The sequence below is a fragment of the Lithobates pipiens genome, unplaced genomic scaffold, assembly GCF_037356315.1.
Source record: "Lithobates pipiens isolate NorthernLeopardFrog02 unplaced genomic scaffold, aLitPip1_a1.2 Scaffold_18, whole genome shotgun sequence".
Classification (NCBI taxonomy): domain Eukaryota; kingdom Metazoa; phylum Chordata; class Amphibia; order Anura; family Ranidae; genus Lithobates; species Lithobates pipiens.
The window spans coordinates 385,438,071-385,464,565 of record NW_027507758.1 but is presented as its reverse complement, the minus strand read 5'-3'; the positions used below and the strand labels follow the sequence as shown (position 1 = coordinate 385,464,565).

The 26,495-nt window shown below is 39.6% G+C and overlaps 2 protein-coding genes across 3 annotated transcripts in view; one reads left to right on the top strand and one right to left on the bottom strand.

The window, feature by feature from the left end:
• Positions 1-26,495, bottom strand: part of MCPH1 (microcephalin 1) — a 527,088-nt gene that overhangs the window by 172,745 nt on the left and 327,848 nt on the right. The window lies entirely within an intron of this gene.
• Positions 2,071-26,495, top strand: part of ANGPT2 (angiopoietin 2) — a 58,920-nt gene continuing 34,495 nt past the window's right edge. Inside the window, exons 1-2 of the mRNA XM_077487777.1 lie at positions 2,071-2,569; positions 24,653-24,808. Coding sequence (XP_077343903.1) covers positions 2,276-2,569; positions 24,653-24,808 — 450 coding nt within the window. The 5' untranslated portion in view covers positions 2,071-2,275. The remainder of the gene's footprint in view (positions 2,570-24,652; positions 24,809-26,495) is intronic.

Here is a 26,495-nt window from a genome sequence, read left to right as displayed (position 1 = left end):
GACGAATTGGAGCATAGACCTCACACACAAATGCACCTCTGGAAGAATGGTCACACATTCCCATAGACACGCATCTAGACCTTGTGGACACCCTTCCCAGAAGAGTTGAAGCTGTTATAGCTGCAAAGGGTGGGCCAACTCAATATTGAACCCTACAGGCTAAGACTGGGATGCCACTAAAGTTCATGTATGTGTGGGGAGGCAGGCGTCCCAATACTTTTGGTAATATAGTATATATCAGAAGGGAGTCCTCAACATATACTGTATGAGAAAGATGGTCCGCATGGCAGCCAGGCAATTAGCATTTTCAGGAGACATGTCAGCAGTGGTTCCCATTAGATAAATTTACTTTAGCTGAATACGTTTAAAAGAAATTATGGAAATACTGTACACAGTATATGGCAATGCATTTGTGAGTGGCTTCTGAAACTTGCATTTAATCTTTTACTGTCAAGAACGCCACGGCTCAAGAATCAGATGTCCAACCTGTGGCCCTTGGGGCCCCTGCAGACGTTGTTGTTTTGTTGGATGCTCAAGCCAGTGACAAAAAAAATATATTCTATAGACTGGCTTTAAGTAGTCAAATAGTTTGGTTTATTTCTTTTACACTAGCTCACTTTTATCAGTTCTGTCCATCCTTTTATTCTTATTTTTTTTGCTCTCCGCAAATCTTTTCTAACGGATCTTGCAGACCGAAACAAATATGGCACAAACTATTTAAAAAAAAAAAAAAAAAAGGTGAACTTAGCCTTTAAAGCAGTCGCTCACCTTTTCAGCCTACTTTCACTCTTACCCCCGTCTCCTCTCACACAATCAGACATGACCCTTTTTTTTTTTAAGTTTTTCTTTTAGGGCTCCTCTGGGCACTTTTGTGGTTCTTGTCTAGGCGAGAGCGATGTCCCAGTTGCTCGCAGCCTCCTGGAATAGGACTGGCTGGCTCTTTCTGCTTCTTCTAGTTAGTGCCCTGATGATACGCTGCATCATCAGAGGGCCCAATTTAAGTTCCCAAAAGAGACAGCCAGCTCCCAATAAATTAGAAAGATGGTGACATAGGACCTGGTGTGCGTTACAGCATGGTCAACGCTGGATGTGCAACTATTTTGAGGATAAACCAACAAACAAGGTAAGAGGGGATTAAGAAAAAAATAAAAAATAACCCAGGCAGGCAAAAGATCCTCTAATGCCGCATACACATGACCGGACTTTGAGGGACTAGGTCCGACAGACTTTCGACGGAGTTCTGACAGACTTTCCGAATGAACGGACTTGGCCACACACAATCACACCAAAGTCCGACGGATTTGAACGTGATGACGTACGACCGGACTAGAATAAGGAAGTTCATAGCCAGTAGCCAATAGCTGCCCTCACGTCGGTTTTTGTCCGTCGGACTAGCATACACACGACCGGATTTCTCAGTAGGAACTGGGTCCGGCGGAGTTCTGGCGGAAAAATTTGAAACATGTTCCATTTCTAAAGTCTGTCAGACTTTTGCAAATCAAAAGTCCGCTGCAGCCCACACACGATCGAATGGCCTGCCGGAATCATTCTGTCGGACCTTTGATGTTGAAAAGTCCGGTCGTGTGTACGTGGCATAAGATTTACTTGTAGGAAAGGGTGTGCTTGTGAGCCTATGGTAGGGACATAAGAATAAAACTTCAAATGGACAAGATTTGATGTGAATGATACAGTGAACCTTGTAAAACTGTTTGCATTAGTGATAAACACAAAAAGAGATTTATTTTATATACAGAGATGGATTTAAATGTTGTATCCATAAAATGTCTGCTTCTGTCTAATTCCATTCAGGATGACAGTGTCCCACTTTTGGACTTCTCCATCCATTCATTGACTTTAGCATAGGGAAGTGACTGCTTCCCGAGCACACAGCACAGGGGACACACATGAACTCAGGTCACAGCTGCAGTGCTGCTGTTGTGCGAGACAGCTTCACATGCTCTTCCCCTGACATTTATTCCCTCATGTCTCTCTCTGAAAAGGGCACAGCTCATTTAGGCTTATAGGCGGGCTTACACAGCCCTCCCTATAGTAGAAGAGGGGAGGTCTAGCTTGGCTTGAGCACATGTCCTCTGCTTGCTGTTTAAGGATAAGTATTTCAGGTTAATAATCTTTCACTCAAAGCAAGGCAGCTTTAATCTGGAAATACCTGAAAGAAAGTGTCAGCTCCTGAGCAGAACTAAAGATCAGGGCTCATTTGTTTCTGGTTACCAAAGCATCATCTGGTCTTTATCCAGTGCAAAGAAGATACATTAAGATGTGGCTATCTGCTGTCATTATTTTGTTGGTGGCTGTCAGGAGCTTTAATGTGGCTCTGGCACAAAGTCGTAAAGCTGTGGAGAATGTAGGAAAGAAGCAATATCAGGTGCAGCACGGGGCATGCAGCTATACCTTTCTGCTGCCAGAGGTGGACAGCTGCCGCTCGGCCCCTGCCAATCCTCACGTGTCAAACTCAGTGCAAAGGGATGCCCCACTGGACTACGATGACTCTGTGCAGAGACTTCAGCTACTGGAGAACATCATGGAGAACAACACACAGTGGATTTTGAAGGTAATATTTTGATATCACAATGTTAAAATTCTAAATAGTTCAGTATTTTTGTTTTGCAGTGGGCAGGGAAACCTAAAACAATTTTGCCTTTTATTACAGAATTATAATACAACTATTTACATCTTGTCTGAATGGCTAGGCTTGAATGCAATGATTTGGCTTGTTTGAAGTTGCACAGGTAAAGGTGTACACTTTAGTTTTGAGTAAGCAGTAAGAAAGGTAATAGAATATGATATGGAAAACTGAACAGGAATGAGTATTAACAATGGCATTAATATTTTCGTGGAAAAAGGAAACCTATACAGTATGTAACAAACTTTTTGATGTGTAGTTGCCTAATATTTCAAGTAATGGATCAGTCTATCGCAAGCAGTTATTTGTTTTACTCAACTACAAAATTACTTTGCATTCAAGAGTTTCCTAATTAGTTTGTTTTTCCATAGAGTAAAAAACGACCTTTTTACTGTTTGTACTACCTTTGTGAAACCTAGGCTACATTCCCAGCACTGTATTTTTCCTGTGGCACGTTTTATCATTATAATACACGATTTATATAGCGCCAACAGTTTACGCAGCGCTTTACAATGTATGGGGGGGGGGGGGGGGGAACAACTGATTTACAGTACAGTTCAATACAAAAGGTACAGGAGAACCCTGCTCGTAGAGCTTACATTCTAAAGGGAGGGGGTGGATGTACAATAGGTAATAGCTGCAGAGAATGATTTGATGGGGCTGCATTTTACAATCCATCCCAATAAAAGACATCATTTAATGGGAACGGCATCAAATTGGCAACAAGTAGTTCTCTTTTAAACACACTTGAATGGCTGTAGTTCTACTGTTGTGTAATAATCTTATAAGATTAGGTACATAGAAGACCAATGTAAAAGATAATTCCAAAGAGAAGCTCCTCCAACAAAAAATACACAAGGCAGCAACCCTTGCAATCTGAATTGGTATCTAGAATTTAGGGACAGCTGGCAAAATCTCTGAAACAGTTTGCCAATGCTCATCGGTTATGCTTCAACAGACAATGTTAGCATTTGTTTGACACGTTGTTAAAAAAAAGAATGTTCAAAAACAAAAAATTTAAGTGGGCTAATTAGCAATCTGATGTTAAGAAAGGGGAGTATATATTTTGTTTAATTTCCTTTTACCATCAATATGATTAAAAGGAAACAAAATGGGACTTTGGGTTAAAATCAATAAAAATGCATTCAGTGACTGAAAAGCAAAAACAAACTGAACTATATTATAGTATATATAAACTTACATTGCCTAAGGCCTCCCTCAGACCTTTCCAGTGTGTGACCCCATGCACATTATCCTGCTTTGCATAAAGTCAGGCTAGTCATTTTAAGTGTACTGCCAAACGCTCAACAGTGCTTGATAAACCAAAATGCATCAGTTTCAACATAGCGTTAGCAAGATGCGTCGGGATGCCATTCAAATAATGTAATTTCTGCAATACAGAAATTACATTATTGTAATACAGCACTGTGTGTGTTGTTGTAAAGCAGGGATATGCAATTAGCAGACCTCCAGCTGTTGCAAAACTACAAGTCCCATCATGCCTCTGGGTGTCATGCTTGTGGCTGTCGGAGCTTTGCTATGCCTCATGGGACTTGTAGTTCTGCAACAGCTGGAGGTCCACTAATTGCACATCCCTGTCGTAAAGCATAGGTGTGAGGCTAGCGAAAAACTATTCTTTCTGTCTTGTCAGGGGATTTCAGCATTTTTTGTTACATACATAAATGGAAATTTGTCTGCAAGAAAAAGACATGCAGCAGTCCAACTAGATAAATTAACATTATTTCTCAATCTGAGTGTTTAGATTCATATTACAATCCAAAATCTTGTAAGATCATCTACTCTGACTTTAATACTTTACTACTATCTGCAGTCTAGCGCTGCAAAAAGCCTCTGACGTCCAACAGCTGTGTGCTATAGAGCAGGAGATTTCAAGATTCACTTCTAAATTCACTCATTTTCCACTGATGCATACTCTGCAAGGACAGTCACAGCATCAATGGAAATACGAAGCTGAGTTCTGCATCCATTTAATCATGCTCTATAACACTGTGATCTTGCTTCATAAAAGACAGATTCCATTTAATATAGCTGTGTGATTAGTTAGCGTGAATGTGTCAGACGACAGAAGCTTCCTGGGGCCGATACATTTGTTATGACTCTAGAATCAGGCACACTCTGCACCCACATAGTAAGGATAAGGGAGAGCTCGACCACCCACAGGTGAGCCCATTGAAACAGCTGTCTCTGATTTGACGCTCTGTGCTACTTGAAATGCATGGTGGATTTACCTACAATACAGACTACATGCAGAACAAGTCCCTTGCGGCTGTTGTGAAGTCACCCTTCTCTGTGTCTCACACTGATTAGTACAGAAAGAAAAATACAGTCTGTACAGTACTAAGAGTGCAAGACAATAAATCATCTTTATGATTGTCACATTAGGGTTGTGTAAATGGATGCATGGAGCAGGGTTCACTTAGGGTCCACTAAAGGAATATTCTCATGGTGACAGCAGATGAAAAGACTTTACCATTCCAACTCTGCAGAATGTGCTTGATCACAACCGGATGCAGCATTTTTCATCTTTATTTATAAAATAAATATTCCTGTTCATTAAAGCAACACCAATCAACTCTCAAGCCTGAGTTTTATTGCATTGGGAAACTGTAACTTTGCACAGTAATCCACAGCAACAATTGTACTCCTCTCATGAACTTGAAATAGTAAAAAGTGAAAGTTGATTGGGATCTATGATTCCTGCATATTTCCATCCCTAAATAAACTAGATTATATAAAATGTTTTTAAAAAAAAATCTAAATTCTAAAAATTAGCTTACTATTTAATTTAAACTGTTAAAATATCCATAAACTAGAATTAAAATGAATAAACTGATTACTTAACCATTTAAAATCAGACTTTTACTAAGATGTTAACACAGAGCTATCTTAATCTTGTTGGGGTGGATAAAATAGTACTTTAGGGGAACTAGAACACGGATCTTTTGGGAGAAAATGATACATGACAATGTCTTTAGTGCTATTCATAGGCATTTGATCACATGATCTCTGCTAAAGAGGAAGATCAGCCAATCAGAACCCTAAATCTCCTCTTAAGCAGATATTACATGACTTAACACCTAGGCTAATGTAATGTAAGCAGCACTAGAGAATGCCTGGAGTAACATTTTCTCAAGATAGGTTAAGTGTTTCAGCCCTTTTAAAATGCTTAATTTATTAATCCTAGTTAACATTAGGGCAAAGGTTTATTTCGATAAACCAAAAGTTTGTTTTATTAAAACCAATGAAATTATATGGAACAAAATTATTTTGGTATTGTATTAATAATGAAATACATTGAATCACTAAACACTAGTTTCAGTTTTTTTGACAAAAAAAAGTATATTGGAATACACCAAAGGCAACACTGGCAGAGTAAGCCCTTAGTACAGGACCTTTATTAGAAGCAGACATTTGGAAAGCTAATTGTTCCTAACACATGCATAAAGTAGGTTGAGAGAGTGAAAGTTTGCTCGTTGGCATCCCATCTCAAACTTCAATAAATGTCTAGGAGTCATGTACAATAGGGTTACACCTCTGCATACTTAGAGTAAGTTACATGGAACACATTTCAACTGTTAAACAATCCATTCTAATTTAAGCCGAGTAATTGTCCCATCTGTTTCCATTTTGTTGGATCAATTTGCTTTTAGTCTGCATTTTATGTACTCAATTTGTATTGCAACTTATGGCATCTTAAAACCTCCTCAGGTTACAGCTGTAAGCATAGGTCAAGTGGTATTAAGAGGAAGGACTAGTTTAGTACCACTAGGAACCATAGCACAAACTTCCAATTTGACCTTAGGCACTGATTAGTTTGTCTCCATATGTCTCGTACCTAAATTATGCAAAAAAATTGTTTAAACAATACCAACAGATGTTGGTAAATGTTTAAGCAGAGCATTGTTTTTCTTCATTTCCAAAGGTTTTATGTTTTCTAAGGCAGACTACACATGGAAATGTACACCTTCGTTAACCACTTCCCATCCAGGCCAATTCTGACATTTCTCTCCTACATGTAAAATGCATAATTTTTTGTTAGAAAATTACATAGAACCCCCAAACTATATATATATATATATATATATATATATATATATATATATATATATATAATATAAATAATTTTTTTTAGCAAAGACCCTAGAGAATACAATGGCAGTCGTTGCAACTTTTGATCTCGCATGGTATTTGCGCAGCAATTTTTCGAACACTTTTTTTTGGGAAAAAAAAATAAAAATGTCATGCTTTAAAAAAAAACAAACATTAAAGATAGCCCAATTTCTTTGCATAATGTGAAAGATGAAGTTATGCTGAGTAAAGAGATACCTAACATGTCACACTTCAAAATTGCACATGCTCATGGAATGGCGCCAAACTTTGGTACTTAAAAATCCCCATAGGCAATGTTTTAACATTTTTTACTGGTTACATGTTTTGAGTTACAGAGGAGGTCTAGGGCCAGAATTATTGCTCTGGCTCTAATGTTCACAGCGATACCTCACATGTGTGGTTTGAACGCCGTTTTCATATGTAGGCAGGACTTACGTATGCTTTCGCTTCTGCGTGCAAGCACACGGGGACATGGGCACTTTAAACATTTTTTTATTATTGTTAATTTTACTTTTTTTTTTTTTGACACTTTTTATATTTTTTTTATAAAAAGAAAACATCTCACCTCTAGGCTGGGAAGCCTAAAGTAATAAAAAAAATAAATAAAATGATCTTGGCTTCCCAGTCGAGGCCGTGCCATTCGTTTGAATGCAGAGGCCGGGCGTGACATCATAACAACGTGCCCGGCCTCTGACCGATCATAGAGACTCCGGCGACCATCTGGTCTTCCGGAAATCTCTATGATCACCGTATGGGGCCGGCAGATCTGTTCACTGATGGAAGCGGTGAGTCAGATGAAGCACTGGAGGACGGCGGGGCATCCCCCCTCGCCACCCGTAATAATGATCAAGCAGTGGAACAGCCGCTTCCTGCAAAGTCAAGGACGTCATATCATATACCATGGGCAGGAAATAGTTAAATCTAAAGTAACTTGAAAGGTTGATGATGTAAAAAAAAAACCCTTCTCAATATAAAATAAGGAAACTAGTTACTGTTAAAGGATTTTCAATTAAGTTGGCTGCCCACTGGCAGATTAGAAAGTACGATTCCTTATCTAAGCACTCATAGTGGGTAGAAGCTCAAATGACAGAAATCCTGTGAAGTGGTAATCCGAGATGGTGCATCATAAAAAAATAAAAAAAATGCATGGCTTGTATTTGATAAAACTGGAAGACGTGGAACCAGAAAAAAAAGATAAAATTCAAGACAGAAATACCTGTTCTGCTTCAAAGCCCCAAGTAATTGTGAAAGTATAACAAATTCTAGAATCAGGTCGCATGATCTCCAGGTCTGCTTCCCATTTCCAAATAAGGAGCCTAGGAGGAGGGCTTATTGTAAAGATTTAGGTAATGTGACCTGGATGAGAGTTAGTCCCCAAAACACTTAATAGACATGCCACAGGGACACAAAATGCCACCAATCAGCCTGTATGGGCGATAAGATGCTAATGTCATGGGAGATGTCACCTCCAGTTCATACTCTGCTCCGATATTGTGATGCCACCACTGCAACATTGGGACTCAAAATTTAGGTCTTAATATATCAAGAATGCAGGATCCAGAATAATTATTTAAAATTATGATTTGGCATATAAACATCTACAAATAAAAAAAAAAAACCTCTGTAATGTCTCACATTACTGATCTTCCATATCTTATTTAAGATTAGTATCCACTAAATAAAAATAAGAAATGAGATGCTTCTTTTATAGCTTTGTTGTTTATCTTAAGATCAAGAACAGAAACCCTTCTGACATTTAATAAATCATAAATGTTTAGTCACAAAAGCAAGAAGCCTGAATGGTATGTTTGTAGAAAGTGATAAGAGCTTCCTTTTAACACATGTATTAACTCACACATATCACAAGAGAAAACAAATCTGTAGTTTAATAGCTTCTGTACTAAAGCCATATCTCTATTGTCACAACTGGAAACTTGCCAATAATGCATCTACCGGTTTTAGGCTTTCTAAAATGTAGTAATGGTACTTATATAGAGGATATAACACAACTAAGAGCAAACATGGGCTACCAGGAGCACCCATTTTGGTTGACATCTGTTACCCATATTTTGCAGAATGTGACTTTGAAATGAAGCTGTATAATGAAGTAGTGAGAAATGATTTGCTTCTCCCTGAGAAACGTACAATTGCATGGCCTGTAAGACCTGCGCTGAGAAAAAAAATATGTCTAATGCCACTAATAGCTCTATTTCTGAAAATGCTAGATATCTGGCAGAAATTGTGATCCAATGGCTTCAGTACGTTGAGTCACTGCCCTAAATTAGGTATGTGGTTCAACAGTTCTACAACAAGTTGCACATGCTGTATGTTTGTTCTGGGTCTGTATCCTAGAAATGACTGAAACCATTCCATGAGGATGACAGCCAGTCAACTAGTATTTTCATGAGACATCCTATATGTAAAACACTGCATAGGCTTAAAGTGGTTAAGTCAGATATTCAAGTACCTGCCAGCCCCACTGCAATAACAAGATGCAGCTAAATACCTTTTTTCATATTGCCAATGTGCGACCACGAGACCGCCCACTGCTCTCCTTCCCTGATCTACGGACTACAGTGGGAGGGGCTGAGATTTCCCTCTGACATCAGCATTGGTGGTCACGTTACCACACATCGGTGATGTGAACAAAGGCACTTAGGTGCTGAATTAAGAAAAATTTTAAAAAAGCCCACACGCTGTGTAGTACATCTTGTTATTGCAGAGGGGTTGGCAGGAATTAAAATCACGGACTTATTACGAAATAGTGGCAGGAGGGGAGGGGAGGGGAGGGGAGGATACGGTTCACTACGCAAACCCTCAAGCTGACAGGGAGAGAGAGGAGAGCAGCAGGCTGATGGAGGCATGTAACTTGACCATGGTATCATGGATCAGCAGCCATGATTACAGTGGTCAGCACACTAAGGGGGACACAGGAACAGGCAGGATCAACCAGGTATATTAAAATATAGAAAGGGACAAATGACACTGCAGAAGCACTATGCGGTTTAACATGCTTTAAAGGCACAGGGTCATTTCTTTTTTCTTGGGGGGTTACAACCACTTTAACACTGGCAGGTAAGGTGCAATGTGGTAAAACTGTCAGTTAGTGCATGACTCTGATAGTGATATTGCAAACTCATGGTTTTAATATACCTGGTGGGTAAAATAATGGTCACATTTTTGTTTGTACCGTACAACTCCATGATTTGTTCAAACATCATGGGAAGGCGATAGTGAATTGTGTCAGAGCTGATAACATGAAGAATGGGTGCTCCATTACATTTCATTAAAGTGTACTGCAACATATGGGGCATCACTGGCTACAGTATGTGGGAATCTGCCATTGTTAAACTTTATGGAAACCTTAAAAATGAACTTTTGATCTGTTAAGGATACCATAGAAAGTGTTTTGTTATATTTGTTCAACAAGTGCAAAAATACCCTTTGATCCTATCAGAAATCTTGCAAGTTGATAACTTCCTGTATTCTCTTGCCTCTGCTGAATGTTATCAGTGTTTTAAGCTCTATGGACTGCAAAACACTTTCCCATATTATAGAGGTGAGGAGGTGCTCAATTCCAAAAACATTTTCTGTTCTAGGGTAATGGCGCAGCTCCTTCATAGATACCGTACCATGACTTAGCATTATCTTAAGAAAGTGTCTTACTGTCAGCAGGACCTCCAGGTGAAAATAAAAGGAAAACCAGCTTGAAAGAAAATGAATGCAGCCAATGTAGATAATCAGTCTTCAAATGTATTATGTTACATTTTTGTTATTGGATTTAGATACGTTTTATTTCTCAGGACACTGCCATTCACTATACAAATTGTTGAGAATAGTTGGAGTACTGGTTTGGTGTACTGCCACGAAAGTGTATCATTTTATTGAGTGCCAGAAATGAACAGGCAAAGGCACTAAACATTATTTTTTATAGTACATTTGTTTTAGAAATGTAATTCAATTTATGTATTCCTTTATATACACAGTGCTTCAAATAATAAAATATAATAAATCTGTCCTATATGAATAAAAACATTACTAGGCAGTTTGTGTGTGGCGGCGTTGGGGAGTGATATTACGCTGTCAGCAAGCTGTATTGTATCGGTGATAATTTAAAACAAAGGTAAAAGTTGGGTAAATAAAAGAACAAAAAGTTACTCTGGGATACTAGTGAGCCACATAAATTAGCTTACGCTGAAAATATGTGTTTCAAGATACAGAAATATTTCTCATTTGCATTTGGATTTCAGAGATCAGCCAGTGTTACTGACCTGATGTGTACACACATTCTGGAGACACTGAAAATGGAGATTGAACACACATGTTTACTCTGCATGTTAGAAGAATTAAAGATCCGTACCAACAGTGTTTACAGGAATGTGACAGGGAGAATGAGAGGTCTTGAAAATAATTTGTGGAGCTAGGATATGTCAAGACCAAATAGTTCTGGCAATTTAGTGCGCACGCTTTAGTTCCAGGAACAAGCCAGATCTGGGTCACGTGATCCTGACAGTTACTAATGTTTCCAGGAGTTATTTCATTTTGCAATTTATAAAAATGTGATTTCTAAATCCCTCCTATAAGAACTAGATTAGTGTTAGCTCAATATCTTAAAGCTAGTTTTTCACGTGCGTTAGAATAGTGATGGAATCCTAACCCGAAAAATGTTTAGGTTTAGTGCCTCATAATTGAAGTGTAAGTGCTGCTTTAAACAAATATATGCCCTTATGCTCCACATCAAATCTGGGAATAAGACGACCTCAGCTGCCAACAAATGAATGTACTTTTTCATTGCTATGGCCTGGCCAGTGTTTACTGGTAATGCTGTAGCATTCCTGGTATTCAGAAAGTAAAAAAAAAAAAAAGGAATGCACACACTGAACCCGAGCCATACATTATAGACCATGTTGTACTTTCTAGCTTGGCTCTTTTCACCAAAATGGACATTTTACAAGAGTACAAGCAAAATTTTAAAGATGGAATTGTAATAGATGTAAACTGTGTTGGTCCTGGGTATAGCACACTTACAAAATCATGAGGAGGTAGAAAAGGAGGACATATGTTTACAATTGCACCTCCCCTTTAATTTTTTAAATCAAAGCGGAAAACTAGAGAACATGTCTAATTAGACCTAAATAGGCTTGTCCTGAAACTATCCAGAAAGCTGATCGATATCCCAACAGTCTATATAAGGCAGGCCATACATTATGAATTTTGCTTCCTTCAAGCACGTATTGAACTAAAGACAATTGCTCGATTCCCCCCATCAACACAGTCAGTGTTAATGGGGGAATCGTTAACGCAGCGCTATTGTGTTCTGCTGGCAGGTAGTGTGGAAAGCTTTCCCTGCCAGCAGAATATAGTAATCGCTGCTGGTAGTTAAAGCCATCAAAAATAAAAAAGACAGGCTTGGTTGTACTGAAATCGATGGATCAACTTCAGTACAACCAGCCTGCCAATAGACAAATCAAAATGCATCTGGTTCCTGCTGAATTGGCCACAGTTTGATCTGTCTATGGCCGGCTTGACAAATGTCAATGATTATCTCTGGGTGTATGGGATCATCATGTGACATCTTAAGTTCTATCTAGTAAAAGAACAAAAGTCTAACATTTAGATATTTTGCTTTATGGATGCATAGCAAAATCACAGATCCACAACTTGACAGATGAAGAGGCTGGGTCGGTCAGGTGGTGCATAGTCTGCTTTATTATAAGCGCCAAACTATTTTTTTTTTTTTAAATACTGCTCCCTTACAAAAATATGAAAGAAACAAAAAGGCATACATTCCTTTTGAAACAATCTTCATGTAATCTGCATTGCATTCTTGCACAGCAAGTGTTCACTGACGGGGTCAAAGGGATTTGGTGTTTTGGGATTAGCTGAGGGAAGTGGCAATCAGTGGAAAATACTGGCTGCAGAAAGGTGAGGTCGGGCAATCATTTTACAAATGTCAACCAGAATCTAGATGTTCACATGTCAACACTAAACATGTACTCTAGAGAAAAGGATTAGATTTCTCATGAAACCAGCTTAGTTTGAGAAATATACACAAAACTAATGGTGCTTGTAGCAGGACTTGACAACCAAGCAGATTCTCACTGAACAACTTAATTGTAGAGCATGGCCTTCTGTATGGCAAGTGTATAAAAAGCAATATGCAGTAGCCATTCAGCAGGACAAGATGACTATTATAAACTCAGTGGTTGCTGTAGACAACATTTTCCTTTTGAAACAGTGACACATTTAAGTAGTATTTCTGTGCTTTGCCCCCTAATCCCTGTCATATTAGAACTGGGGATGGGGGAGATCTCCGAGTGAAGGTACGATAGCTGTAAAATGCTGCCGGGATAACGGTCAACCTGTGGCCCAAAACTCTTAACTCTTGGTTAAGTTCTACCTGTATATGGGAAATGCATGGAAACTAAACTGCAAATTAATATTAGGTCATTCACATTCCAAGCTAGAATGCAAAATTATGTATAGCAAAACAAAGTGAGAAACAATAATCTAGTAAATTAGAACTTTTCCCTAAAACACTGCCTTTTCAGCAATAACCACATACAAATGATATATTCATCTTCATACTGTCATCGCTAGTTTCTAGTCTATCATGGTGATCCCAGCTACTTTTGAGTTACTGACCTGAAACAAGTATGCAGATCAGGAGTTTTGACTTCACTTTGACTTTCTAATCGACATACTTGTTCCAAGCTGGTAACTCAAACTAGACAGAGAAAGTCAGGCAACTGTATTAGCCAAAGGAGGTCAGCAATGTAAGTTGCCATTTTGTTTTTAATTGCAGGTACACAATTCTCTCTTGTGATCCTATTAAGATCTGGCTATTCTACAGGGATCTGTGACCAATTCTGCATCCATATATGGCCATAACCTATAGCGCATAATATGGATCAGATTGGCTTTCAACACGATCATATGCACTCATTCCACAGTTAAACATACATCTGATCTAGATTATCTGTTTTACAGATTCTTTCCAGTGTTATCTTGTGTTTTACACATAAAAGCTATAAAACAATACTGTAAAACAGACTGCATGGGATAATCTACTATTCTACTGTATATTCGATTCAAGTGTACCATATCTTCCTTACAGTTTAATTACTTTGAAATTAAAGCCAACAGATAATGTACATTACAAACCTCATCAAATACCACTTGCTACATTTACATTAAAGAGCAAACTGTGAAACATATTTTACCAGTTACAGCAGGGCATATTTAGTCATTATGGCGTTTGCATTGCTTTGATCTGGATGGCAGGGGGCCGATGAAATAAAACTCAAAATGATTCAGTTACAGATGCGGCATAAAAAATATGCCTAACAGCAAAAGAAAAGCAAGTGGGTAAGATTTCCACAGTAACCCATGAGATTCCATTTTCTGTTGCAAAAACAAAGCTTAACATCCGTCTGTTAGTGGCAAGATACTAAAAGATAGAAAAGTTTCACATTTTTGCAGTAATAAAGTCAGCAACACAGCAGGATTTGGATTGCCAAGCTTTTAGCCTGTAGTTTACAATGACCATACATGGGCCCTAATACTAACAATTCATAGCCATATTGATGAAGAGGACACCATAAAGAACATTGCTAAGTAACATAACATAGCTGCTGCAATCTATATATGATATACTACTTTATTTCTGCTCAGACCTCATATCTGTCTGCATTGATTATCAGTTTGGGTACTTAGCCAGGGATGGTTTACAAACTCTTAACCTCTCATGTGTACAATGTTTGTGATAGGTAACAGTGAATCGCTAAGAAATAAAATATCACATTAAACATTTGATCTTTGACTCTTCTCCATCCTTCATGACACAGTTTTTGTAAACACAGGTCAAGCATTTGTTAAGGGCAAACACATCTAACAAGACTGCTTTAGCCCTTACATTCCTTGGTGTATGCAGGTCCATGGAGTGGTGTGGAAACTACAGTCAGCAAGACCTATTATTCATCACTGTAGACAGAATGCATGACACCAGAAAAAGATCAGATCTCTCAGCAAATTGCAGACCACCAGGAACGTTACAAGATATTATACTCACAAGAGGAATTTAAAAACAAAACAAAAATATATATATATTGTGTTAAATATCATCATGTAATATGTGGCAAAATTTACATAGCAGTAGAAAGTGTAGATTTGCTATGTAGATATAGTTTAAAGTGGTTGTAAACTCTTACAAACTACTTTGACCTACAGGTAAGCCTAGATTAAGGCTTACCTGCAGGTCCAAGAAATATCTCCTAAACCTACACGGTTTAGAAGATATTTGCCGAAAGAAAGGCACCGCTGTCTACCGCGCACACTGAGCTCGCCGCTGTCAACAGCGATATGCTGCAAGTGGAGGCTCCCGTAATAAAAATGCTATAAAACTATCCCTATTTTGTAAACGCTATAACTTTTGCGCAAACCCATCAATAATCGCTTATTGCGATTTTTTTACCAAAAATATGTAGAAGAATACGTATCGACCTAAACTGAGGGAAAAAAATGTTTTTTTATATATTTTTGGGGGATATTTATTATAACAAAAAGTAAAAAAATAATGCGTTTTTTTCAAAATTGTCGCTCTATTTTTGTTTATAGCGCAAAAAATAAAAACCGCATGGGGTGATCAAATACCACCAAAAGAAAGCTCTATTTGTGGGAAAAAAAGGACGTCAATTTTGTTTGGGAGCCACGTCGCACGACCGCGCAATTGTCAGTTAAAGCGACGCAGTGCCGAATCGCAAAAAGTGGTCTGGTCTTTGACCAGCAAATTGGTCCGGTCTGAAAGTGGTTAATAAGTAACTAAATACAATCATATTTGCTGATCGCTTTAGTCAGGCCAAATGATATACTCTAGGGCAGTGGTCATCAACCCTGTCCTCAGGGCCCACTAACAGGCCAGGTTTTATGTATTACCTTGGAGAGATGCAGATAGAATACTGCAATCCCTGAGCAGCAAATGATATCACCTGTGATGTATTTCAGTTATCTTGCAAACCTGGCCTGTTAGTGGGCCCTGAGGACAGGGTTGATGACCACTGCTCAAGGGAAAACAGTTAAAAACACAAACTAAATATATGGTATACTACTTTGATATACAATTGTCATGATTACTTTTCCATTATTGTTCATCAAAATGTATTCTTGCTACACTTGTTAAACACCAATAAATCTTTATTTTATGCAACCCTTCCACGCAGTAGTAGAAAAATAACACTACCTTATTATCTGTTATAGTTACAGATTTCCAGAAAGCAAGAAAACAAACTACCTTTAGATACCTCTACTGAAACCACTGTGAGCTGCACAGTGCAGGGCAGTTATAACTGTGGCTTGGAAAGACTGTACTTTTTCTAAATGGCTCCGTATGCATTATGCATTCATTGAATAAGGTTGCACGTAGTGCAAATGTCCAGGCCATGTCTGCCACTGATGTGGTGCCACACCCACTGCCTGATGCCTAGGCAGAGCAGGAAATAAATGGTTGTGTGGCTGGAAGGAGGTCTAAGTTACATGAATACTGGATGTTTCTCTGTATAGAGTTCCCTTGTTAACGTAGCCTTACTGACCCATCAGTATTTACATTTACAAAGCTTGTAGGTTTCAGGTGAAAAACTGGGAAATATTTAAAGGGGTTGTAAACCCATCCTATGCATTAAGGTGAAAAAACTTCCGACACTGACCTCCCCCAGCTCCCCCATTTTACTCACCTGTGCCCTTTGATCCCTTGGCGGAGACGCACTCTTTCTCTCTGCCTAGGGGACTCAGGGCTTGATTGGATAGATTGATAGCAACGCAGCCATTGGCTCCTGCTGCTCTCAATTAAATCCAATGATGTGGGCGTCGGGACCAAGTCCAGCATTCTGTGTCTATAGACGCAAATGTTGGACTTGGAAGCACACCTGCAAGGTAACCCCTGAGAGAGCGCTTCTCCCAGGGGGTTTACCGATGTGAGGAGGAGCCGCAAGCACTGCCGGGGGACCCCAGAAGGACGTGATCAGTCCACATCCCCTGTGCAAAATGAACTGCACAGCGGAGGCAAGTATAAAATGTTTTTTGTTTTTTAAAAAAAAGGGTTTAGTGTCACTTTAACCTTAAAGAATATTATGCCATTTTAGAAAGCGCTATCCAAAGGTCCTCCCTGTACTCGCTTATCCAGATGAGGCTCTCTAATACAGGTGTGTTACTGGCCAGATGACCAGAGAAAAACAGAGCGGAGAAAAGCTTAAAAAAAAAACAAAAACAAATGCAGCCATTACATTTAAAGATTGATAAACTGCAATAGATGATATTTTTGCTCTTCGGCTTAAAGTGGTTTTAAAGACAGACTGTTTATCTTAAAGTGGTTGTATACTTAAATTTTTAACTTTTACCTAAAGGAAAGCCTATAATAAGGCTTACCTGTAGGTAAAAAAAATATCTCCTAAACCTGTACGGTTTAGGAGATATTCCCCTATGTATGCGCCGCTGACTGCAGCGGCGCATGCGCACAAGGGGATTCTCGGCCTGAAAATCCGGCAGTGGCCGACCGGCCGGAATGAAATCTCCCGCTGCGAGTGGCCGGAGCCGCGATACCCGGAAGAAACGCAGAGGGAGCATGTCAGCTCCCTCGCCGTGGATCGGGCCAGATGTCGGGGCCTCGTTCTAAGGTAAGTATTTCATAATGAGCTAGTATGCGGTGCAAACTAGCTCATTATGCCTTTTGCTTTGCAGGTTTAAAAAAAAAAAAAAACATGTGCGGGTTTACTACCGCTTTAATGCACTCTATGCATAACGATAAAAAAAACCTTCTATGCACAGCAGCCCCCCTCATACTTTCCTGAGGTCCCTCTCTGTTCAGCGTTGTCCATTAGTGGGCATCCATTGGCGGCTGCTGCTGCTAACCAATCAGGGGAGAGAGGGGGCAGAGGGCGGAACAGGGCTCCATGTCTGAATGGACACAGGGAGCTGTAACTCGGCTCAGGTGCCCCCATAGCAAGCTGATTAGCAGGATCACAGATGAGGGACCCGAGAAGAGGAGGATTGGGCCTGCTCTGTGCAAATCCACTGCAACAGAGCAGGCAAGTATAACATGTTTGTTATTTTTATAGGGAAAAAAAATGTCACTTACAATCACCTTAATACCACTTTAAGGACCAAATTAGTAAGCTCTCAACATAAGTCTCCAGGTTTTTGGATTAAATTCATTTTAGTTTTTTCAAAGTAAGCATTGTGACATATTTAAATAACATTTGTAAATCCTGGCATTAGTTTTCTGTCAGATGCAGTACAGAATATATCAGTATGTAACTGGCAATGAAAAATGAGAGTATGGGCTTTATTTTACTAGGTAGTGCGACTGAGTGGTGTATTAACCTTGTTCACAAACATTGTGGCAAAAAAAAAAAGAGTTTTCCACCAGTTATAAATGGTCTTCTAGTGTCCCTTTTTAAGTTCTTAACATAGGGGGAAGGTTTAGAGAACCTATGTCATATTTTTCTCAGTGTTCTCATTGAGGATTTTAACTCTTGCTTCCTGTCCCAGTAACATGGAGTTTCACAAGAACTAACTTCTCTCTAATAGAAACAGAAAGAGCAACAGAATATTTACTTAGTAGAGAGGCATAGTGTGATAAAATTTTTCAAGTTTTTTTTGATAAAATAGGAGTAAAGTCACACACACAAAATCCCCACTACCAATATCAAAATAAATACTGTATTTATTGGCATACTTTTTCACGCTGCAAATAGCGTGTGCATATTAAAAACCAATATTTTAATTTTAGTTGTCTGGGAGGGGACAGGGAGGTGGGCGGCACGAGTGCCGCCAGATTACATACAGTGAGAATCTCCTGTTTACTTGGCGGCCTCTGTAATAGGAAGTCCCGTCTCCTGGGCCGCCATTGGACCACTGTTCTGTCTATCATAGGCTATTCTCACTGTATGTAATCTGTGTGCGCTCGTCCCCTCCCCCTCTAGGCTGTGGATGGGCATTGATCAGGCTGCACTGATAGCAATGGCGAGGCTGCTGCATTGATGCCAAAAGTTAAGGCTGCATTGATGGCACTGACCCTTATTTTTCTTCAAAGTTCCTTATTTAAAACGTTTTTTTTTCAGAAACTTCCCACTTAAATGAATGTGTGTGTTATCCGCCTGTGTATGTTATACACCGATAAATACTGTAATTACCAAACTGGGATACCCTGACTTTGAAAACAAGTATAATAGTGGATAAATGCAGACTCTTATCCATGCTTTAAAAAAAAAAAAGAAAGGAAAGAAAAGGTTGGGGCTAGAGTTAGGTTTTAACAATGTAAATGAGTATCAGGAAGACATAACAGGGATTTACATTTAAAATATCACTTATCAGTGCACATTTCTTTGAAGATTGAATCACCCTCAGTGAAAAATGAATGTATTCTGCTAAAATAAAATAAGTTATCTTTAAAAGTGGTTGTAAACTATAAGTTCAAAGTTAAATCAGCGAGGGCAAGCATAAATCTTTAAAACACACAGTAAATGCTAGATAACAGTAGATTTTACAGTAGACTCCTAAAAGCCACAGCAAAACTCAACACTTAAACTCCCTTTTCTGTCTAATAGGTTGCATTCCATATTTCATGCCTTTATAGTGGACTTTTCTATGTTGGCAAATGAATTGTACAAAACAGACAAAATAAAAACATGTTTAACCACTTCAGATCCGCGCTATTGCCAAATGACGGCATTAGCGCGGACCTACATTTCCAGGACTACGTCTATTGACGTCGTCCTGGTTACGAGCGGCCTGCGCGCCCCCTGAGGGGCGCGCGCGGCGCGCTCTGTGATCGGCGAGTCCGTGAGACTCGCCTGATCACCGATCCGTGTAAGGGGTCGATCCCGACCCCTTATCACGTGATCAGCTGTCAGCCAATGACAGCTGATCATGTGATAGAACGGAGCCGGTAATCGGCTATTATTCCTCCTCGCGCTGACAGCGCGAGGAGAGAAAAAAAAAGCCGATCACCGGCGGCCGTGATCGGGACATCAGTCCCGATCACGGCCATCAATACAAGGGACCACCTGCCACCTGCCTGTGCCCACCTGCCTCCCGCAGTGCCATCCTGAAGTAAAATAAAAGAAAAAGTAAGTGCCCCCCGTCAGTGCCCCCTGTCAGTGCCCATAGTGCCCACAGTGCCACCCACAGTGCCACCCACAGTGCCACCCAATCTGCCTCAAAGGTGCTGCACCCCAGTGCCGCCCATCAGTGCCCAGCAGTGCCGCCCATCAGTGCCCAGCAGTGCCGCCCATCAGTGCCCAGCAGTGCCACCTATCAGAGCCACCTATCAGAGCCACCTATCAGTGCCACCTATCAGTGCCCATCAGTCCCATCTATCTGTGGTACCTATCAGTGCCCATCCGTGCCACCCATCCGTGCCACTTATCCGTGCCACCCATCCGTGCCATCTTATCTGTGCCCATCTTTGCCCATCAGTGCCGCCTTATCTGTGCCCATCGGTGCCGCCTTATCTGTGCCTATTAGTGCCGCCTTAACTATGCCTATCAGTGCCCACCAGTGCAGCCCATCAGTGCCCACCAATGCAGCCCATCAGTGCCCACCAATGCAGCCCATCAGTGCCCACCAATGCAGCCTATCAGTGCCGCCTAATCAGCGCACTTCAATGAAGGAGAAAAATGACCCGTTTGCAAAATTTTATAACAAACTATTAAAACATTATTTGTGGGAAAAAAATGATAAAAATTTCATTTGGGTACAGTGTTGTATGCCCGCGCAATTGTCACTCAAAGTGCATCAGCGCTGAAAGCTGAAAATTGGTCTGGGACTGAGGGGGGTTTAAGTGCCCAGTAAGCAAGTGGTTAATACCAATATATAAGGTACACGATGGTTAAACAGAAATAAACCCACCATCCCAAATAAAACATATCAAAAGCATATGCGCTACTAAAGCAAACATACTGAAACAACACATATTAGTAATACTAAAAGAAACATTTAGGATATAGGTTATTTAAATGAATGTGTGATTTGCCGATGATGCAGCACAAAAATAGATTCTCTTTATCCCCATCTGCACATACTTGGATTGCCTTTGAAAGCCCTCTGTAAACTTTGAGTTGCTCTGGGTGGAGTTCACAAAAGGCTGATTAACTCTTAAAAAAAAAAAGAAAATATGAAGACTGCACCATAAACGTTATCACATAAAAGCAATAGGACAAAGATGCTTGCCAACGGATACGTTTGTAGACCCTACAATTAACCCTATCAAGCTGTGCATAGGTTGAGATGCATACACAACTAACCCCAAGAAGATCTTTTCTGCAATCAAAGAACACATGACCAAACTCTATATATAGCTCATCAACTGACTAAGGCTGGGTTCACACCATTGCAATTTGGATGTGGATTCTCCACATCCAATTCGCAAAAGCAAGATATTTTGACTGGCTGTCTATGAAGCCGGTTCCCATATCTCTGTTGGGGCTCGGGTGCGAATGCATCTTTTGGTCTGTTTCAGGTCCGAATTCAGCCAAAAATTGGGACTGAAAACGAACCTGAAACAGTGAACCTGGACACACAGGACCCTGCTGGGAGTCACATCAGTATTAGGTGTGAACCCAGCCTAATTGTTTGGATGCTGACAAGCTCTTCTCCCAAATTAACATGCTTGTCATGACCTTAACCCTAAAAGCAGCACTGGAACAAGAAATCATGATTCCAGAAATGTTACTGCCGACGTAAACCTAATGAAATCCCTGCGCCTCATGGCTTTACTGCCACATACTAAAGTATAAAACATATTCTGAAATATTACCTCCCATACTTATAAAAGGCTACAAAGACTATTAAAACAGATCACCTTAATCTTGAGAGCTTGGTTGCCACAATATGATATGACACACCTGATCCTTAAACCTAACCTAGATTGCACCCATTTGGGCATTTACAGGCCCTTTTCTATACTCAATTTAGACCTGAAATGGCTGGCTACAAACCTGGCAGATAATACATTGCATACAATACATCAGGTGGGTTTCATGTCCACATGGCTGCAATAACACCTGCAAATTAACCTTATTGGTCCATGATGTTATAAAATAAAACATCCCCGTTAAGTATGTTACTTTGAAATCCAAAAAGTATTCAACGCTATTTTGTGGCCAGATAAACTTAACCAACTACTACATGCTACACAATGATCTTGATAAATGGAAACCTTCCCAGACCTTCGTTATCTGTGCTTCAGAGAATTAGATTCACCTTAAAAATATGCAATCAATGTGCTGAAAGACTTCATTACTTTACATTTTTAATGATTACATTGAAAAATTAAACCCTGACCTCCAATATGTTCATATTGACCCCTAACATGGCCTATGCCAGCAAGTACAACACATTCTGATCCTAATTTCACTACCCCCTTTGTTATAATATTCTGAGATCAGTCAGTAAATTCCTAGAAAAAATCTGCATCAATTTCAGGTCAATCGTGACCAATCATATCATGTCAAACAGATAGGCAGAGAGATGGGGCAGGAGAGATTCTTGTATCAACTGAAGTGGCTCATCGATGTCTGATGATGCATACACAAAGCATATTCTACCTACTTGTCAGTTTATGATCCCCATACTGCTGTAGTATACTAGTCCAACTTCTACTTATGATACAGGACAGGAATTCCCAAACACACCCATTACACCATTTTTGCCTGTTCATGTACAAAAATAGGCTGATGATTCAGATTACTTTATTTATCTCCCCCCCCCCCCAAAAAAAAAAATAGAATGCCATTATTAAGAAGTTTTTCACAGCTACCAATCAAATTAGGAGCTGCAAAAGGTTAATCTGGCTAGCAATACAGGAGGCAGAGAGATGAAATTACATAGTACACATATCATATAAGTGTTTCTGTGAGGTGCTCTCTGAATTCTGACTATGGTGAGTTGCAGATAAGTTAAAGTGGCCTGATTTTAGCACAGTTATAGTGTATCCTGGATAGAAAAATAGTTGGTCAATGAACAGTTTAACTCATTGACTAGAATTTCTCTTTAACCACTACAATACAGGGCACTTTCGCCCCCCTCCTTCCCAGCCCAATTTTCAGCTTTCATCGCTCTAGCGCTTTCAGTGACAATTGCGCGGTCATGCTACACTGTACCCAAATGAAATTTTTATCATTTTGTTCGCACAAATAAAGCTTTATTTTGGTGGTATTTATTCACGACTCTGTTTTTTATTTTTTGCGATATAAGCGCAAAAATGCGGAAATTTGGAAAAAAAACAATATTTTCTTTTTTCTATTTTAAAAGAAATCCAATAAAATCAAATTTTGTCATAAATTTAAGCCAAAATGTATTCTGCTACATGTTTTTGGTAAAAAAAATTCCGTTAAGTGTATAATAATTGGTTTGTGTGATCACGGACATATGTACGCAAATGATCATGTACATATGTGTGCAGGTGATCACGTACATATGTGTGCACATAATCATTGGGACAAGTGATTTTAGTGGGACATATGTGGGGGACATGTTTTTATTATTAGGGACATGTGTTTTTATTTTTTGGGGACATGTATGTTTTGGGGACATGTGTGGGGACTGTGTTTACACTGTGTAGTGTGTTGTGTATTTACACTAGGCTGAAGATCAGTGAGTAAAAAGCTGTAAAAAACAGCTCATACTCACTGATCATCAGCCGGCTGCAGCAATCTGCTCTCCTCTCCTCAGCGATGACTTCTGTGTGAGGAGAGGAGGAGCCGATTGCCTAGCAACCGGCTGTTTGTTTACATCACATGACGGCCGTGATTGGACACGGCTGTCATGTGATCAGGAGGGCCAATCACAGAGCCCTCCTGCCGATCTGAGATGCGCCGTGTCCCGGTGACACGGGCGCATCGGGATCGCGCCGCTGCGCGGGCACGCGCGATCCCGCTCCTCCTGATGGACGTTCAGGAGTAGACGGCTCCCACCCGGCCGTATATGTGCATTGGCCGGGTGGGAAGTGGTTAAGCGCAACTTACTTTTTTGTGTACTAATACAGTCTTTAAGAAAATCTACTTACAAAAAAAATGTTTAAATCGCTTCCCAGATTTTCTGGAGTAAAAAGAACCTATCGAAATTAACAGACTGGATAAGACGTATTCAGAAGATTGCTGCGATGGAGAAGCTCATGCACATAACAAGGGACACGCCCTCCAAATATACAAAAACATGGGCATGTCGGCTTCAATTACAGAATTCTGCAGAGTGTTCTGACCTTATGACAAATTCTTTTTGATTTTAGATGATTTACTGGCTAGCCTTGACTCACATATATTTTCAATTCGAGGAAGATGGGGACCCCCGTAGTTACGATTTCCCATTTCTCTCTCCCTTCTCTTCTCCCCCATTTATCCTCCCCTCCCTACTCCTACCCTTTCCTTGTGCCTTTTTCCCTCAAATTTCCCCGTCTGCCCCATCCTACAGCATGGGTATCTTTCCGGGACCTATAGCCATTGTTTGGCTTTGATAAATTTTTCCCGGGACACCCATCCTACAATGTGTATTAAAATAACAGATGTATGTGATAGGAGTTTGAAGCCTTAAAAGCTCTGTACAGTGCTTCCATATACAATGCCTTTTATCTTCTCTCCTTGTACCAGTTAAACTTTTATATTAGGCACCCTAATATTGGACCATGCGTCTTTTTCAGACAAACTATCTTACGAATATGTGTCATGTATTGAACAAACTATGCGTCCGTTTTTCTTTTTTGATCAAACTCATTGAAGGTAGTTCTTCATATTGTTGTGACCTGCCTGATATTCTGTTTATATGTCTCTTTGATATTCAATAAAAACACTTCGGAACTAAATCAATGTACTTCATGTTTCTGTTTTGCAGCTTGAGACATACATTCAAGACAATATGAAAAAGGAAATGGTAGAGATGCAGAAGCATGCCGTGCAAAACCATACAGCTATCATGATGGAGATAGGGACAAACCTGCTGAACCAAACTGCAGAGCAAACTAGAAAACTGACAGATGTTGAAGCCCAGGTAAAGTATACACGACACAAAGTATTCTCTGACAAATTGAGCTTTGTGCTTGGTGCTAACACCATGTTATTACTCACAGTGATGAGAAAACAAACACATTTTCCTTATACTTCAAATTCAAGAAAAAATGTTTTTCCAAACCAGGTCATGTAAACTTTGTGATATTTATGTAAAATATGTCTCCATTCAACCGCACAGGAAGCAACAAGGTCTGTAAAATGCTCTATAAATCTCTAGATCAGACTTTTGTTTTCACGCTTTCCAGACTAAAGCAGATCTGTTCTCTATAAATCAGCTTAGCTAGATGTTGCCATATATCCCCAACATGGGTAGAGTTCAATGCTGAAATAGAGAAATAAAAAGAACATTTGGTCCTTCGATATTAAGAAAAAAATTCTTTCCAAGATGGAGATTTGCAACTATAAGTAACAATGAATTCTCAAATACGTAATAAAATAATTACACTATGGAATAAATAGTAATAAAACTAGTGATAAAGGCACTATGAAATAACCAAGAAGTGCTAGTTGCAGCAATTAAAGAACACCACCTTTTGTAGAAGCAAACAACTTAGATTTATACCAACAGCAGCAGTGATCCATTTAGTGCATCAATGAAACTTCCTGAAGTGGGGTGCCATGACACAAACTTTAAGCTGAATGAAAATTCATACAAAAAGTAATGTTTAAATCATCAGTGCATTTGACTGCTTAACGAACATCATTCAAAAATAGTTCAAAATTTTGTTTAACATTTGATTTTGGGATTACAGGCAGTCCCCGGGTTACAAACAAAATGGGGTCTGTAAGTTTGTTCTTAAGTTGAATTTGTATCCAAGTTGGAACAGATACATGTTTGTTTTGCTATCTGTGCCCCTGTTCAGAAGATTTCACCTCACTTTCTATCCCTATGACAATTGGATTTTGAAAATTGTGGGTTCTCGTGCAAACAAGGATTGGTGATAAAGCTTCAATGGAGACACCTTTTTCCCATGATAACTCTTACAGGAATCTCCCTATGTTTGTATGAGTTGTATGTACAGTATCTCACAAAAGTGAGAACCTCCCTCACATTTTTGTAAATCTTTTATTATATCTTTTCATGTGACAACACTGAAGAAATTAAACTTTGCTACAATGTCAAGTAGTGAGAGTACAGCTTGTATAACAGTGTAAATTTGCTGTTCCCTCAAAATAACACCACACAGCCATTAATGTCTAAACCGTGGCAACAAAAGTGAGTACACCCCTAAATGAAAATGTCCAAATTGGGCCCAAAGTGGCAATATTTTTTGTGGCCACCAGCATTGCCTTAAAGGGGTTGTAAACTCTCAAGGTTTTTCATTTTATGCATTAAGGTGAAAAACCTTCTGTAATGCAGCTGCCCCCCAGAGCCCCCCTTTTACTTACCTGAATCCAGTCTTTCCCGTGACGGGGGTGAGCACACCAGCTGGTGTCTCGGGTCCTGATTGGATTGATAGCAGTGCAGCCATTGGCTCCCACTACTGCCAATCAAATCCAATGACATGGTGGGGGATTTCTAACTGCAGCAGACCTAACATTTAAAGATAAAGTCACGTATCATATTATATATACTCTGCCATACAATACTCTCAAGGTTATCCAAAGGATTAATTAGCTAATCAAAAAAAAAATATATAAATAATCGCATAGTCGTTGACTAATCG